Here is an 18561-nt window from a genome sequence, read left to right as displayed (position 1 = left end):
GACCCAAGTGAACGTCGGCTCATGCTAGATAAGTTAACAAGACTAAGTAAGTAGTAGGTAAGGTAAGCAGTTCTTGATGCTGTAATGCATGGTGTCTTCAACGACACAATATTCATCCATCCCCAAACCCAAGAATAATAAGAATTATATATGGTCGCAATGCGCCAGTAAACGAATGTTAGTAAAGAGATGTAAGATGCAAGTCTAAAACGAAAGAAAAAAAAGAAAGAAGAAAGAATGGTAAGTAAGCAGGGTAAGAACGGAAGAAAAGAAGGGAAAAGAGAAGAATGTTATGTAATGGAGGGGAGAAAAAACCACTGAAAAGAGACCAGCTCTATGGCACTTCCTTATCCCCCCTCTTTAGTTCGCCGGGTATGTCGATCGCCTCCTTAACCCACGACATCGACGCGATCTCATCCAGACTTTTTCGTTTCGTATTGCGTTTCAATAGCCCCTCGACACAATCGCGGGCGCCTTCGAGGTCCTTGCCTTTTTCAGGATCCCATTCGTCGTCGCTGTCGGCATATCGGTACCAGGACCACTCGACTCGTGCGATGCGGTGGGGCGTTCGCGCGCGGAGTTTGGCAGGGTCGCCTCGGGTGCCCGGCAATGCGTCGAACGGGAGCCGATTTTCCATCATGGCGTATAACAACACTCCCAGGGCCCATGCGTCTGTTGATCGTCCATCATACGGCTGTCCCATCAAGATCTCAGGGGCTGCGTAGTCCTCACTGCCACAACGGGTCTGAAGCAGAGGGCTTTCGGGAGGCTCGGGTATTCGTCGGGACAGACCCAGATCGCTGAGGGTGATGACGGCTCGATCGTAGGTGCGCCAATCCGTGATCGTCTCTATCGCTTGCATCGGCAGGTTGACAAGCACGTCTGAAGAGGAACAGCTGTCAGCCTTGATCGCTGAAAACGGGGCAAAGAATCGAAGGATACTCACTCTCAAGTTTAATGTCGCGGTGCACAATGAAATTTGCATGCAGGTAGCGCACAGCCCCCACCAATTCGGCAAAAATACGACGAATGAGTTGCGGACTCATGGGCCGTGGACTCGACGATGCCACGTCAAAGAGGTCACCTCCGGGACAGTAGTCGAGAACCAATAGCGCGCGCTTCTCGTCGCTACCAAATGCTTTCAATTGCACCAGCGACGGATGATTGACAGATTTGAGTATGTCTACCTCGCGCTTGAGGGAAACTTCCAAGCGCTCCTCATCTGCACCACCGGCCGGTCCATACTCGATAATCTTGACTGCAACAAGCTTCTGTGTTACCAAATTCACATCTTGAAGACTGGAAAACATGGTTTCGTCGTCACTTTCTCGTCTTTCTATACGTGCCGCGAGGGAGACTTGACTGAATGTTCCCTGACCTAGCTGACGTATCTTGCGGTACTTGCGACGTTGTTGTGTGCGCACGGAGCGTACCGAGTATATCTCATCAGGGCCAGCTGCCAACGGTGTTATAACGGGTTCGTCATCGCGTTCATCGGAGCCACTGCGACTGCTGCGAGGAGGCGTAGGAGGGCGGACAGTGGGCAACGCGATCCCACGGTGGACGGCCAGATACTCTTCGCGATGAAGATTATTGCTGTTGTTGTTCGTCTTCGAGTCGGTGCTGACAGATGCAGTGATCCCCGGGGGCATTCCTGGTCCTGAAACTGCAATAGGCCGTGGCTTGACCGGGATAGCGCGACCGGGAGGTACATACTCGCTTAAGCTGCGGTTGCGAGAATGCTTTGACCCGGATCCTTGACGTGGTTTTGTTGGAGACTCGATGGGCGTCTCAATGGGTGTTTCGGACAGCTTGTCAGGGAGCATGTATTGCCTGCTTCGTGGCCGGGATTCGCAAGCGCCGAGCATTTGAGAGGAATCGCTTAGTCGCAAACCGAGACTGGAACCGCTGCGAGAGGTTGTCGAGGGCGTCCGAGACAAAGACTGGGAATTGCGCCGTGGTAGTTTCCATGGCGACATGCCACCGATGGGCGATGGCAAAGGCGTGATGTCTCCCATGGCCATGAGTTGAGGGGAAGATATGAGCGAGGCTGGTGACAGAGTCAAAGATCCTGCGCTGGTTGGAGGGCCGGCGAACAGACCGCGCAGGCTTGGAGTGCGCCGGGGGAGACTGCTGGACGAGATGCTGTGATGCACGAATGACTCAGGTTCCCTTGGCGGGCTCATCTGGCTGGCACTTGACAGATCCGTGCGAATCTGAAGCGAAGGCAGATGATGGGGGTGTGAGTAGTGCTGCAGCGTTACATCCTGCAGTCCCTCTGCAGGAGATTTTTCGATATAAAGCGGAGGAGTATGAAAACTCCCTTGACCGGGGACTATAGCAGAGGGTGCACCAATTTCATTGTCATCCGAAGCCGTTGGGTGGTTGGCTTCGTGTAACTGTGGTTGGTGAACGGTAGATCCTGACCTGTCGGTCGGTTGAGCCGAATCCGAATGGACCATCGAACGGACAGAACAGGGCAGCTGATGGATTGAGTGTTCCTATCCTGGCTGTATTAATATTTTATTTTTGAGTATATATTCCCCTGATTGTTTGTCCTTTTTTTCTTCTTGTCTTTTTCCCTTTGTTGCAGCTGACAGAAGGCCCGTGAAAGAGGCGTCGCGGGTAATATGGTGGACTGGGAGCGGGCAAGTTCGGGGGTCTAGATGCGAATCCCTCGGGTCAACTTAAAGTAAACCGCGTGGCACTTGGCGCTGAAAGAGGCCCTGGGGGCCAAATAGAAGAACGGGTAGGATGGAGATGTGTTGTATCAGTGCATTAGCAGGGAAGGGATCCTTATATGGTTGAGGGAAGGACCAGAATAAATCGCGGTAGGTTCAAAGGAATGAAAGGTAAGAAAATTAAGAGAGGGAGAGGGAGAGAGAGAGAGGGAAAGAAGAAGAGGAGAGAGAGGAGAGAGAAGAGAAAAGGCAGGGAAGAGGGAACGGACGGCGGGGAACACCGAGGAGATGATCCCAGAACCTCAGACCTTCTTAAGCAGGCGAAGGGAAAGCCAATCTGAAAAGCAGATCCAGCAAAGAACTTGACTTGAGTAAGTAGCTTCGGCGCGCTGATGACGCTGGCGAACGAACGAACGAACGAAAAATCCAGGCGGGGTCAGCTGATAAACCGGCCGCTTCGAGATTAGCCGCCACGAGGAAAAGGCGCTACCCCGCATTAAGTAATACCGTTGGCGGAAGGACCAGAAGAGGACCGGATCTTGCCTGCTTTGGGGTTAGCTTGTCATGGCCTCGGCCCTATCGCAGTCCTCGCTGTATTGTCCACTGATACGGGACGCGCCACCCAAACCTGATATTAATACTCTAATCTCTCCTTCTCCCTTAATCTCAATCCTGGCAGAAACTCTGCGTAAGCTGAACTAGACTTATAATTTGATAAAAATTGAAGGAAAGATAGTGTTTTCCCCCTAAATGTAGTTTATTAAACTGTGATAAATCTTATCGCTACTTATGAGTAGGAGGAATCTCCCCCTTTTGGCATTTTCCATGCCCGGTACCACCAATTAGTTCCTTGCAGGGTGCAATCTGCATTGTTGGTGAAAACGGGGGCTGACGATCTGCCATTGCGAACCTTGCGCCTCTCTTTCCCACGCTTTTACTCTTTTCCCTCTGCTTTCTCCCCTTAACAACCACCAGCCATCGCTTTCTAACCCAAAATGTGCCAATCGTGGTTGCCCAATGAGGCAGGGTTGAGGCACCACGACTTCCCAAAAAAGAAATGTTCCTCGCAGAATGCGGGAGGTGTCGCGACAATCATCGGATCGTGGAATTACCTGTCACACCAACTTGTGGCGATCGTAGCTGATCGCGATATAACTCCACGGCCGAAGCGGAACCTCTAATATTTACTTGGTTACTTAGCGAGTCCAGGGAGATATTCCCATTCCCACTTACTGCCCAGCCAAGGCGTATGGTTCGTCCGCTCCCTCCACCTCACAGGATCTATCCATTCGGCCTCCGAACTCCTTTGTACAGAGAAATACCACATACTTGGTACAATGGCCAGTATACTTCGCTCTTATTTACCTCTTCACCACTAGTTCTAGTTCTGGACGTCGAATATACCCTCGCAAAATACGTACTCCTATTGTTGACCCAGAGAGGTCTGGATGCGCCGGTGTTTGAAATCCTAAACCTGGTTGAGTTTCCCACCAAAATTCCCATAATAGCAACAAGAACTCCGTCCAGGGAGCAATTCTGGCTCCAACGGAATTAGGGCCATCAGCTTAATCTCGTTAATTTCCTATCTGCTCGCGATCATTTGACGCACTGTGCACATCGCCGACCACGCTACTGTAGCGCGTGCACTAGCTCGCCTGGTGTCCCTTCCATCGAAATTGGGCCGTATCCATTCTTCTGCTGCCAATCTTTGGTTGGCCTCCTCTTTTGCTTCCCATTTCAAGGTTTGAGATGAACGGATCGACGCGCTGTGCCACCCAACCTACGTAAGCTATCCGGATTTCATCATTCCTCAGGTTTTGGTCCATTTTGTTTCGGATGTGGAACATGGAAACAGCCACTGATGGGCTAAGAAAACGCACCGACAACTGCCAAGTCCCCCCGAACCAGGCGCTCAGCTGTCATGACTGACTCAGGACGAACGGCGGACTTGGTCTTCGCCAAATCCACAAGCCTGTCTGAAGATTTCCCGGTCCTCGGGCTTCTCTCGTCAATCTTTCTCGCGCCCTCGAGTCTTGGCACCCCACGCCTTGCTGCGCTTCATTAACCCGATTGCTGACTACGGGCTGCTCACGCAGTACTCCGTAAAGTTTCCGGGCATGGAATTATCCCCTTCACCTTTCATCCTGGTATAATAATAGGCGATGGTATTTGATGTTATCATTCCACCCCTGTCTTTGTCCGGGTCGGCTTGGTGATTGCGACCGGGTCAACTCCGAACCCGTCCGGCGAGGGTTCCGGCCACTCACTGTTTTGACGGTGGCTCGGATCCGTGAGCGACCAGCACCGCCCATGCGGCATGTCAGCGTTTGCGCCTTCTGGCAATTGTTGGCGACCGTCTCAATGGAATGCTTTGTTCTCGACTAAAACATTGGTTGGGGAGGATTTCCAAACTACTTCTACCCAACACAGTCCATCTTCATCTCCGGTTCCATGCAGATTAATATTTATCGGCGCCCTCGATGTCTCAAGTATGTGCGCTGCAGCCGCCGACCTGCGAGACCCGGGATTCATGCACGGTGTGGCACCAGGGCAACCTGCTCCCTGTGCTATTGCATGCAGGCGCCACCCATGCTCGCTTTCCAGATGCATGATTATTTGCGTTCACTGGTCGGACGCATACAGTTGGGACTTTTGTCCTTGCTGTCGCTGGGACAATCTTTCCCAACCACTAATGTGCTTCCAAAGATTACCATTCAGTATAGTTTATCTATCATAACTAGATCGATCATAGTCCGTAACCACTGTCCATCATAACCATATGTTTGGGCGTTGTATCATCGTTTCCATCAGACTGTCCGGCCTGCCAGCTAATACACAGCTGGTCCAGAGCGGTTGAGAGCCCCAATGGCCTGCTCGATACTGATCACATTGACCGGCAGTTCGGGAAGTATGCCCTCTAAGATAACCTTCTGGTTCAGGGCAGCATATGACGAAGGGGTCTCGATCGTATTGTTCGAGATAACGTAGCTGTCATCATGAAGCACCCGATGCGTTAGCAGTGCACTATCCTTTCTTGTGGTCAGTCTTGTTTCGTGATATTGGCTTACACATTGTAGTTCATATCCAACAGACGAAACGCAGTGCTAAGCACTACTCCCGAAGTACGGATCCCGGACTACCAGTTAGATATTGATCAGCAAATCTGTTCACTTTACTTCCGCTCCGTCGCATGGCATCACCTACCAAAATCACAGTATCTATCTTCTGAGAACTGAGGATCTCCTCCAGCTGATTCCCCGCACCAGCATAATACCGCGCCTTCTGCAGCACCACATCATAGTTATCCAGGGTCTTGAATGCCGAATAGATCTGACTATCGGGACTCGAAGCTGTGGCGTTGCCGAGGCTAGTCACCGCGCTGGCGAAGGGAGCGTTGCCGAGTTCAGGACGGTAGGTGTTGGAGAAGAAGATGCGAGTGAAGATACTCAAGGGGGGAGGGTCCTGCTTGTGCACACTTTACGACATAAGTACTCCGTATAATGTATCCGCAGTTCTTCAAGATCAAATAATACATACGCATCAATCCAGTTCGCGACATTATCAATCCACAACTGCCCGGACCTGGTAGTATTCAGATTGGCCACCAACCCATCGATAAGATCTAGATTAAGCACTGCATAATGTTTCCCGAAACTAAACGACGGGTCGGTAACGGTCGAGGTGATATTCCGTGAATAGCCTGGCCTGCTAGTGGTTGTGGTCGAGAAACACCCGGTTGCTAGGAGAGCCAGGCATGCAAGCGAGTATTTGAACATGGTTGGTGTGCTGCAGGGGGAAGCACTAACAGCAAAAAGAAGAAAAGAAATCAAAATTAAAGGTAGGGATGCAACGGATGGGATAGACTCGCTGATCTGAAAGTGAAATGTTGCTCTAACTTGAAGCAGGGGTCTTTTATGTACATTACGGAGTAGAAATTGTCCATTTCTTCCATACTAATCAATGTGATTCTTTTCTCCACCTCTTCAGATGGGACTATTGCCTCTAGTTGATCGTTGCTTTTTTATGATATTAGGTCTGCGATCGGCTAGTGAACCTAGTAGTCATTACTTGTGATCAGTTGAGCTGAGGATTAACGTCACACCGGAGATGACGACTTGATCAGGTTATGGTCAGATTGGTAGTTAAAAGTGATTCTTGGTAGAAGAATGATTAGAGGGGTCTCCGGGATGTTGGAACAACCCGTAATCCCGAAACACCCGAACGCGCGTGCTCCCGACTACCACGCCCCTGCCACTGATTTGCATATAATACATTAAATTTATTAAAAATTAAATAATTATTAACATATCATATAAATTTGTATGTAAAATGATACTATTTAAGAATAATATTAAAAATTAAGATCTCTCAGAGAATCATGCAAGGGATCCTGAGCAGAATACTATATATAGATTATTTTTATTCAAAAAATATTATTTTTATAGCGCTATTAACTGTTTACTTAATTATTATATTAGAATCCTGAAAGAATCAGACCTGTATAACCAGGAATATTTATAAATATAAAAATAAATATAAAAAATACTATTCAAGGTCTTTCTTTAATATTATTTTTTAATTATATATAAAAGCCGGCGTGAGCAGGTGTATAAAATATTTATATAAGTTAATTAGATAATTAGCTATAAAGGGACAGCACTACTTTCAGAATAAATATAAAAATTATTATTTGATAATATATAGATTAAAGAGATAATTAATTAAGTATTTAAATATATAACAGACTAGATATTTAAAAAAATAGTAGACTAAATATTTAATTAAACAGCTTATATTTTAGAACAGATATAAGAATAGATATAAAAATAAATATAATAATTATAGAAATATAATATTTTTTAATAAATACTTTAGATATATCCTGATCTATATCTATCTGCTGTTTTAAAATATTTTTTATTTTTTTTCTACTTTTTTTTATATAAAGGCATGTTAGATCTTGTATATTTTTATAAGATTAAGAATTCTATTATTTACTTAGATAAATATATTTTTTTTTTATATTTAATAAAGTGTAGTACAAGTTTCTAATATTTTATATATCTTATATAATTCATAGTGAAATAGGTCAACACTACTATATTTATATTAGTAATAATTATTAAGATAGTTATATAATTTCTTCTTATATACAGGTATAACTGAATCTAGTAAATATAGTATTATACTAAACTAATTTAATTATAAAAAAAATAATATAATATTATCTCTTTTATCTGCTTAAGAAAGATTAATAAGATTAAATCTTATTTATTTAAAAATCTATTTCTTGCTGATCAGCTAGAAGCTTAATAATTATTAATTTAATATTATATTTTCCAGAATTATAGCATCCTTCCGTGCTTGTTATTATAAAGATATAAAATTATATTTTATAATATTGATTTAGCCAGTCCATAGTCTCTCCTGTAAATAATAACTATAATAATTATTTAAAAAAATAAAAATATTAATATCTAGTAGTTGGAGCAGGTGTGAGATATATAATAATAAATAAATTAATATAATTTAATTTTCCTGGCATGTAAGAATAAATTTAAATAAAATATATAAAATATAATTATTTAATATTAGTATACAGTCTTCCTGCTTAATTATATAGCTAGATTATATTTTTTATTATATTATTATTTACAGGATAAAGATCTGTTTTAATTAATTTAAAATATATTAATTATTACTGTATTTATTTATCTATATTTTTATAAATATTTCAAGATTAGAAATCATGTGGTTCTATATAATATTATTTAATTTATCTTTAAAAATAATATAAAGTAATATTCTCTTTCCTGTAGTACTGTAATATTTAATTATAAATATCTATTTATAATTACTAGCAGTGGTTAAAAATTTTTCTTTAGTTTAAAGAAATACAGCAGGCAGGATAATTTTCTGATTTCCAGTAAAAATATTATATTAAAAATCTTTTTTATTAACATTCTATATATTTTTACTGTGAATTTGATATTCTTTTTTAGTATGTTTAAAAAGATTAATAAAGTTAGAAATAATATTAGACTGGGATTACTGCACATATTTAATATTAAGATATTATATAGAGATTATATGTAAGTATAGATAATATTATAGAAAATATAAGAATTAGTTTCTACTAATTACTTTAAAAAATTAATCCAGGTGTTTATATTTTTACTTATATATTGTATTTATAGTATTATATTGTGATAGGATCTACTTGTCAGGATAGAAAGCCTGTCAACTAGATAAGGAATCAACTGCTGAACACTATATATTTATTTAATAATAATAAAGATAGTCTATATCTATAAGATAGACTGATTCTTAAGAGATTAGTAGCTTATTATAAAGAAATCAATATCTTATAAATACCAGAGAGATATAGAACTATTATTAATAATTTTATAATTCTTATAACTATTATAATATATTATCCTGATAACTTTTATTCTGATAATTAAATTATTTTATTATAAATAATATTCTTCTCCGCTGGGATGAGCTATCTAATTTAAATATTAAAAATAATCTTATATATTCCTGATTTAGAATAATAAGAATCTGATAATAAAAAATAGAAAATTTATAGAATATATAATATAAACAAGATCATATACTATTTTTATATAATTTTATAAGTATTTAATTATATTTATATAAATAGATTTACCGCGAAGAAATATAAATAATAAAATTTATTATATTACTTCTTTTTTTTTATTCTATGGTTATCTTTTCTTTAATCTTTTATAATTATTTTATTTACTTTCTATTATTATTTCGCGTGCTTTTCATTATTTCTATTATTATATATTAATTACTTGGTAATTAAATATCTTTTTATATTTATTTTTTACTTTATTTATCTTTAAATTATATATTTTATATTAGATTCTTTAATATATTTTTTAAAATAATTTTTAAAAAAAGATTTATATATTATAGAAATAATTTATTAAGATTTAATATTTTTTTTTATATATAATATCTTTATATTATTAATACTAACTTTGATATTACTGAGAAAATTTCTTATAATATTAATTATTATTAGAATACTCATGCTTTAGTATTGTATTACTAATATTTTAAAAAAATATATTTTATAATAAATATTACTTAATCTCCTTTACTATATTAAATATAATATTAATATTAGTTAAATTAATATAAAAATACTTAATAATACTTATAATTTTATTATTATTTTTAAATAATAAGTGGAACTGATGGACACGGAATACTAGAATAAAAATATTAAATATATCATTTTTAAAAAGATATTAAATCTAATTATTATATATAATTATATAAAGTCAGTTTATACTTACTAATTTAATCTTAAGAAATTAAAGAAAATTACTTAGATATAAAAATCTTATAAATAATTAAAATAAATAGCTAATTAATAGTATTTTAATAAATAAATATAATAGTATATAATTTATTTTTAATTATTTATTATTAGATTATTAATTTATTAACTTTTCTGCTCTTTACTAGTGTTATTTTTAAATAATATTAAATATTTAAATATAATTCACTGCTCTATCTAATATTAGAAAATAAAAATTATATAATTTAGATTTCAGTCTTGAGATTATACTTAGATATTATTACTAAAATAATTTAGATATAATATTCTAATATTATTAATAAAATTATATTAAATAATAATAATAATTTTAATAGATATAATACAGCTTTTAAAATTTATAATTTAATTAATTTATTCTTTATTTTTATTTTTAATTTATAAAAGACCTGGATATTATTATTATTTATCTTATAAATAAATAATAAATATAATTAAATATATTTAAGTATTTTCTGCTGCCTTGTAGCAGGATAATTTTATATTTATTAATATATTTAATTTATAATAATATAATTAATAAGGAATATCAAGAAATTAATATTTTTATAATTTATTTTTTTAAAAATAGAAAATAATTTATTAATAATTATCTTCTATTTTCTTAATACATAGCGCTTCTTACAGAATTTCTAATCTTATTTTATAGCTTCGGGTGTATTTTCTATATTTTTACTAGAAATTTATTAATTATATTTACTTAATTATTCTTTTTATTTAATCAGGTAGTAATCTTGGCTATTATAATATTAATAATCTTCAATTTCTTTAATTTTTTATTTATTTTTATTATCTAGCTCAGGCATCGGGAGTGGTTTATTATAATTTTAATTAATATTTTATAATGATAATAAAGAAATATAGAATATATTATAAATTTATTTATATTTTTTAAATAAATATAAGCGGTATATTTAGAATCTAATATATCTAAAAATTTAAAAAGATTTTATAGATTTTAAAGCTAATTTTCTTGATTCTTTAAACTATAAGTTCTAGATTAATAACTTAACTAGATTTTTTCTTTAAAATAAAATAACTTTTTATACTTATTATAATATTTCTTTTATTTTTTTATAATTATTTATTATATCTTTTATAGCTATTTTCTTATTTCTTTAAGTTTTTTAATCTTATCCTGTATTATTAGAATCTTTTACTATTAAGAATTAGTCTTAATTCTAATATAAAAGTCTGGTAAAAATTATAGAAAATATTATAAGATAAATAGCCTGTGATTATATTATTTATATTATTATAAATAAATTAAATATTTAAAAAGATTAATAGCCAGTTGGTATTATAATAGCTAAAATAATATTAAAAATAATATTTAAATATTTAATTTATTTATTTTATTTAATTATTTATTTAAGAGTAGAACGCAGTTGAAAGCTTTAAGATTATATAATTATTATAAGCTAAATTTAACCAGAATTTACTAGTAAAGATTAATTTTTGATTAGATATAATCTCATTCAAGAATCTGAAAATTAATTTAATTTATTTATAAAATAATTTAGTAAAATCTAGAACAGTTATTATAAATAAAATAATAAAAAAATAATATTTTAAAAATTAATTAATAATAACTAAAATAATATTAATAATTTTTTTATATTAAATAATAGGGGGCAGTCCTGTAATAAAATCTATTATTAATTTAATAAAAAAATATAATAAAATTAGTAATAATTTAAGACTACTATATAATTAATATTTTAAAATAATAGTTTCTTAATATATTAAACAAGTCTAGATATATTTAATTATATTATATTATAATTTATTCTAATAGAACTTCCTGTGTAGCAGTTCTTTTATTTAAATTTTTTTAAAATATTCTATTAATAAATTATTATAATATAATTTAATAAATATTTAATATAATATCTCAGAAGATGAGATATAATATTAATTTTTAAAATAAATATAATTAATTATTTTAATAATTTAATATTTTTAATTTGATTACTTTTATTAAATAATAGTTTTTATTATTATATTTCTAGATTTTTATTCTGTAAATATAAGATTATTTCTTAAAATTCAGAATTATATATATTTAAATATAAAACTTCTGCAGCACACACTTATAATATTATAAATTAAAAATAAATTTTTTTAAAATAAATTTTTTAAATAATTTAATCAGCTGTCTTTATACCAGCTTAATTATTAAAATTTTTAAATTTAATATAATATAGATATTGAATTTAGAGTAATTCTATATATTTTAAAATTTAAATTAAATTTTCTTTTTAATAAAATTTTTTATTATCAAGGATAATGTGCCTATAAATTATTTTTAAATTAAAATTAATAATTTTTCTTAAAAAGCAGATTCTACTTAAGATCTAGAAAATATTCTAAAAAATCTATCTACTAAATTTAATTTTTCTATTCTATATTTAATAATAAAATTATAGAAAATTATACTTATAAATTATTAAATTTATTTTTTATTAACCCAGGTTTAACATATAAAAAATTATAAATTTAAATAATTTAATAAGATATTAATTATTTAAGAAATACCTTCTAGATATTATTATTATTATTTAAAAGAATAAATAATAATAAATAACTCTTAATCTAGAATACTATGATTTAATTTAATATTAGAGAACTTATGAGACTAGAATATTATTAAATAAAATATATTTTTAATATTAGATTAGAATAGGATATTACTTATTTCTTTTTTTTAAATATTAGTCTCTAAATGGCACGGTTTTGTAAAATTAAAATATATTAATAAAAATATTTATTAAAAGATAATAATTAAATAATAAAAAGCAGTCTATTTAATTAAGATTAGATAAATCTTTTCTGATTTTTATTTATTAATTATTCTATAAAATAAAGAAGTAAGAGACAAGGCAATATAAAAAGAATCTTAAATAAATTATTAATAAAAGTTATAGAATCTAAGAAAGACCTGGATATTATAATAACTTTTAAAAATTAATTATAAAATAATATTATTTATTTATTAAAGATCCATGGATACTCTATCAGAATTAATAATATATTTTAAAAATTTAACTTTAAATTAATAAAATAAGTATTTTAATAGTTTTATATAAAGTTAAGTTTCTTAAAATCTCTCTAAAATTTAATAAATATACTTTATATAAGATTCCTTATCTGGTAAAAGATAAGAATATTATTTAAATATATTATATAAAAATTATTAAGAAATCCTCGAAGTATAATATATATATAATTTTAAAAAGTTACTAGAATATTAATTAATTTAAATAATATAATTATATATTTAAAATAATTATATTAAATATAAAATATTATTTTTTATTTATTATTTTTCTTAATACAAATTTAATAATATATATCTTTAATATTAATTTTTAAAAAGTAAGTAACTCCTGAAACTTTATTAAAAATCTCTGAAATAAAAATAAGAAATAATAATTTTTAATAAAAATCTTATTAAGATCCCTGTAATCTATATAAAAATATAAATTATTATTTTTCTTAAATATAAAAAGATAGAGACTCTAGTAAAATTCTTTAAAAATTAAATTTAATTTAATTTTAAATTTTCTTTAATATATTTTTATAAAATTTTAAATTCAGCTTCGGATAAGAAATATATTAGATTATAAAAAAATATTTTATTAAATTTAATATTAATAATATAGTCCGCAGAGCCATACGAAAATAATTATTAAAAAAAATTTATAAAGAATATATTTTAAAACTACTTAAGTTTAATAGAAATTATTTTAAAATTTAATAATAAATTATAAAATTCTTCTTCTAGTAGCCAGATATCTTCGGGAAGTTTAATAATAATATATACTTTTACTAAATTTTAAGTTACTTTAATAAATTAAATAATAAAAAATAATAAAATAAATAATATATTAAATTATTACTAACAGTTCTATACTGATAAGATAATATATAGATCTTAAAATATAATTATTAAAAATAATATAAAACTATTTTCCAGTTAGAAATTCTAATTAATTTTTATATAATATTATTTAAAAGTACAGATACTTTCTTATAAATTAATAATAATAATAAAAATCTTCTAGATATTATAAATAAAGGTAGTAATTTAATTAATAACTTTAATTTTTAATATAGTAACTAGAATATATTAAAAATTATAGATTTTAATAAATTAATAATTAATAATATTTACTTTAATATAGTTATTTAGATTTATAAAGATTTCAAGACTATTTCAGATATAAATAAAAATATAAAAATAATATATAGTTTCTATTATAAATAAAGAAGTTAAAATTATAGGATTTATTTTAATTCTTTTATTTTTTTCTTTGAATCTGATGAGAATTAGTAAGTTCTAGTAAATTAAATTTTTTATTTTTAATAAAATATTAGTTTATAAGATATTAAATACTTTTATATATAAAGTATTATAATTAATTATTATTTTTTTAATAAGATTTTCCCTGTAATTCAGGATATCTTTTTAATAATTTTATTAATAGTTTCTTAGAAGTACTTATATAATTTATAATTATTAGATTAATTATTATTTTACTTATATTTTTCTTTATTCTTTTATAATTTATAATAATAAGTAGTAATAGTTATTATTTTATTCTATTTTTCTAATAGATAAGAAATATACTCTTAAATATAATAATTTAAATTTAATAATAATTCATTAAAGTATAATAAAATTCTCTCTTTTTCTGTCGAATAAAAAATTAATTTCAAAATTCAAAGATCTATATAAAACTTCCTAAGATTCTAGTTATATTATGAATAAGCTTACTTGAAATAAAATATAATTTTTAAACAAAGAATAACAGAATTTCAGATTAATATAAAAATCTAATTTTTAAATTCAAATTATAAATTTTTGAGAATTTTGTTTTAAAATCTTTATTATTAATAAAATAATACTATCTCTGCCTGCATACTGGATTTATATAGTTAATAATAGTAAGAATTTTCTAATTTTTTAATAAATATCTTTTTAGAAATCTTCTGGAATATATATCTTAAATTAATAATTTATTTTCATTATTATTAAAGATTAAAGTTTAAAATAAAATAAAACATATTTCTAAATTCAATATTTTTCTTATTCTTCTCTGATTCGGGTAAGAATTAGTAATATTTTAAAAAATTTTACTCAGAAAATTATTTCTTTAAAAATAAGTTATTTTTTATTATAAGTTAATAACTTATTCTAATTAATAAATATAATCTTTTAATTATTGAATCTCTTTAACAGTAAGAATAGTATTTAATAAGAATTCTGGATTAATTTAATTACTGAATACTTTTATTTCTTTATTATTTTTAATAGATAATATTTTTCTTAGATAATTAAAAAAAAAAGAATCAGAATATAATAAGATTTATTTATTAAAATAAAAAGCCTGTTAACTAGATAAGAAATCAGCTGCTGAATATTATATATTTATTTAATAATAATAAAAATAGTCTATATTCATAAAATAGACTAATTCTTAAAAAATTAGTAGTTTATTACAGAGAAATCAGCATCTTATAGATACCGGAGAGATATAAAATGTGATAGGATCTACTTGTCAGGATAGAAAGCCTGTTAACTAGATAAGGAATCAACCACTAAATACTATATATTTATTTAATAATAATAAAGGTAGCCTATATCTACAAGATAAACTAATTCTTGAAAGATCAGTAATTTATTATAAAAAGATTAATATTTTATAAATACTAAAAAAGTATAGAATTATTATTAATAATTTTATAATTTTTATAATTATTATAATATATCATCCTGATAACTTTTATTTTAATAGCTAGATTATTTTATTATAAATAATATTCTTTTCTGCTGGGACAAGCTATCTGGCTTAGATATTAAAAATAATCTTATATATTTTTAATTTAAAATAATAAGAATTTAATAGTAAAAATAGAAAATTTATAAAATATATAATATAGACAGGATTATATACCATTTCTATATAATTTTATAAGTATTTAATTATATTTATATAAATAGATCCATTATGAAGAAATATAAATAATAAAATCTTTTATATTACTTTTTTTTCTCTTTTTCTTCTATCCTGTAATTATCTTTTTTTAAATCTTTTATAATTATTTTATTTACTTTTTATTATTATTTTATATATTCTTTATTATTTTTATTATTATATATTAATTACTTAGTAATTAAATGTTTTTCTATATTTATTTCTTACTTTATTTATTTTTAAATTATATATTTTATATTAGATTCTTTAATATATTTTTTAAAGCAGTTTCTAAGAAGAAGATTTATATGTTATAAAAATAATTTATTAAAACTTAATATTTTTTCTATATATATTATTTCTATACTATTAATATTAATTTTAATATTACTGAAAAGGTTTTTTATAATATTAGTTGTTATTATAATACTTGTGCTTTGGTATTGTATTACTAGTATTTAAAAAAAATATATCTTATAATAAATATTACTTAATTTTCTTTACTATACTGGATATAATATTAATATTAGTTAGATTAATATAGAAATACTTAATAATACTTATAATTTTACTATTATTCTTGAGTAATAAGTGGAACTGATAAATATAAAATACTAGAATAAAAATATTAAATATATTATTTTTAAAAAGATATTAAACTTGATTATTATATATAATTATATAAAGTTAGTTTATACTTATTAATTTAATCTTAAGAGATTAAAGAGAACTGCTCAGATATAAAAATCTTATAAATAATTAGAATAAATAATTAATTAATAATATTTTAATAAATAAATATAATAATATATAATTTATTTCTAATTATTTATTATTAGATTATTAATTTATTAATTTTTTTTTTCTCTGCTAGTATTATTTCTGTATAATATTAAATATTTAAATATAATTTACTACTCTATCTGATACCAGGAAATAAAGGTTATATAATTTAGATTTTAATTTTAAGATTATATTTAAATATTATTATTAAGATAGCCGGTGCAGTATTCTGATATTATTAATAAAATTATATTAAATAATAATAATAATTTTAGTAAATATAACATAGTTTCTGAGATTTATAATTTAATTAATTTATTCTCTGTCTTTATTCCTAGCTTATAAAAAGATTTAGATATTATTATTATTTATTTTATAAATAAATAACAGATATAATTAAATATATTTAAATATTTTCTACTGTCTTGTAGCAGGATGATTTTATATTTATTAATATATTTAATCTGTAATAATATAATTGATAAAGAATATTAAAAGATTAATATTTTTATAATTTATTCTTTAAGAATATAGAGTAATTTACTAGTAATTATCTTTTATTTTCTTAATATATAGTGCTTCTTATAGGATTTTTAATATTATTTTATAGCTTTAAATATATTTTCTATATTTTTACTAAAAATTTATTAATTATATTTACTTAAGTTATTTTTTTATTTAATTAGATAGTAATCCTGATTATTATAATATTAATAATCTTTAACTTCTTTAATTTTTATTTATTTTTATTATTTAGTTTGATATTAGAAATAATTTTTATAATCTTTTTTAATATTTTACAGTTCTAATAAAAAATATAAAATATATTATAAATTTATTTATATTTCTTAGATAAATATAACTGATATGCCTGAGATCTGATATATTTAAAAATTTAAAAAATTTTATAAATTTTAAACTAGTTTTCTTAATTTTTTAAATTATAAGTTCTGAGTTAATAACTTAATTAGATTTTTTTTAAAATAAAATAGCTTTTTATACTTATTATAATATTTTTTTATTTTTTATAATTATTTATTATATCTTTTATAGCTATTTTCTTATTTCTTTAAGTTTTTTAATCTTATCCTATATTAGAATTTTTACTATTAAAAATTAGTCTTAATTCTAATATAAAAGTCTGGTAAAAATTATAAAAATATTATAAAATAATTAATCTATGATTATATTATTTATATTATTATAAATAAATTAAATACTTAAAAGGATTAATAGCCAGTTAATATTATAATAATTAAAATAATATTAAAAATAATATTTAAATATTTAATTTATTTATTTTATTTAATTATTATTTAAGATAGAACGCAGTTAAAAGCTTTAAATTATATAATTATTATAAATTAAATTTAACCAGAATTTACTAGTAAAGATTAATTTTTAATTAGATATAATCTTATTCAAGAATCTGAAAATTAATTTAATTTATTTATAAAATAATTTAATAAATTTGGAGTAGTTATTATAAATAAAATAAAAAAAATAATATTTAAAATTAATTAATAATAATTAAAATAATATTAATAATTTTTTATATTAAATAATAGGGGGCAGTCCTGTAATAAAATCTATTATTAATTTAATAAAAAATATAATAAAATTAGTAATAATTTAAGATTATTATATAATTAATATTTTAAAATAGTGCTTTCTTAATATATTAAATAAGTTTAGATATATTTAATTATATTATATTATAATTTATTTTAATAGAACT

The 18561-nt window shown here is 27.6% G+C and overlaps 2 protein-coding genes across 2 annotated transcripts; both read right to left on the bottom strand.

Moving 5' to 3' along the window:
- Positions 1–334: 334 nt before the first annotated feature.
- Positions 335–2462, bottom strand: AtWU_06240 (putative protein kinase; the record flags this gene model as incomplete). The annotated part of the gene is made up of 2 exons (XM_035501350.1): positions 335–882; positions 947–2462. 2 exons carry the CDS (start codon positions 2460–2462, stop codon positions 335–337), a joined length of 2064 nt encoding a protein of 687 aa, XP_035357243.1.
- Positions 2463–5509: 3047 nt separating this feature from the next.
- Positions 5510–6457, bottom strand: AtWU_06239 (cysteine hydrolase family protein; the record flags this gene model as incomplete). The annotated part of the gene is made up of 4 exons (XM_035501349.1): positions 5510–5669; positions 5750–5817; positions 5886–6156; positions 6219–6457. The coding sequence occupies 4 exons, from the start codon at positions 6455–6457 to the stop codon at positions 5510–5512; spliced, it is 738 nt and encodes a 245-aa protein (XP_035357242.1).
- Positions 6458–18561: the final 12104 nt, after the last annotated feature.

The sequence above is a fragment of the Aspergillus tubingensis genome (assembly GCF_013340325.1).
Source record: "Aspergillus tubingensis WU-2223L DNA, scaffold_7, whole genome shotgun sequence".
NCBI lineage: Eukaryota > Fungi > Ascomycota > Eurotiomycetes > Eurotiales > Aspergillaceae > Aspergillus > Aspergillus tubingensis.
The sequence above is the reverse complement of the archived record's forward strand: the minus strand, read 5'-3'. Positions and strand labels throughout refer to the sequence as shown.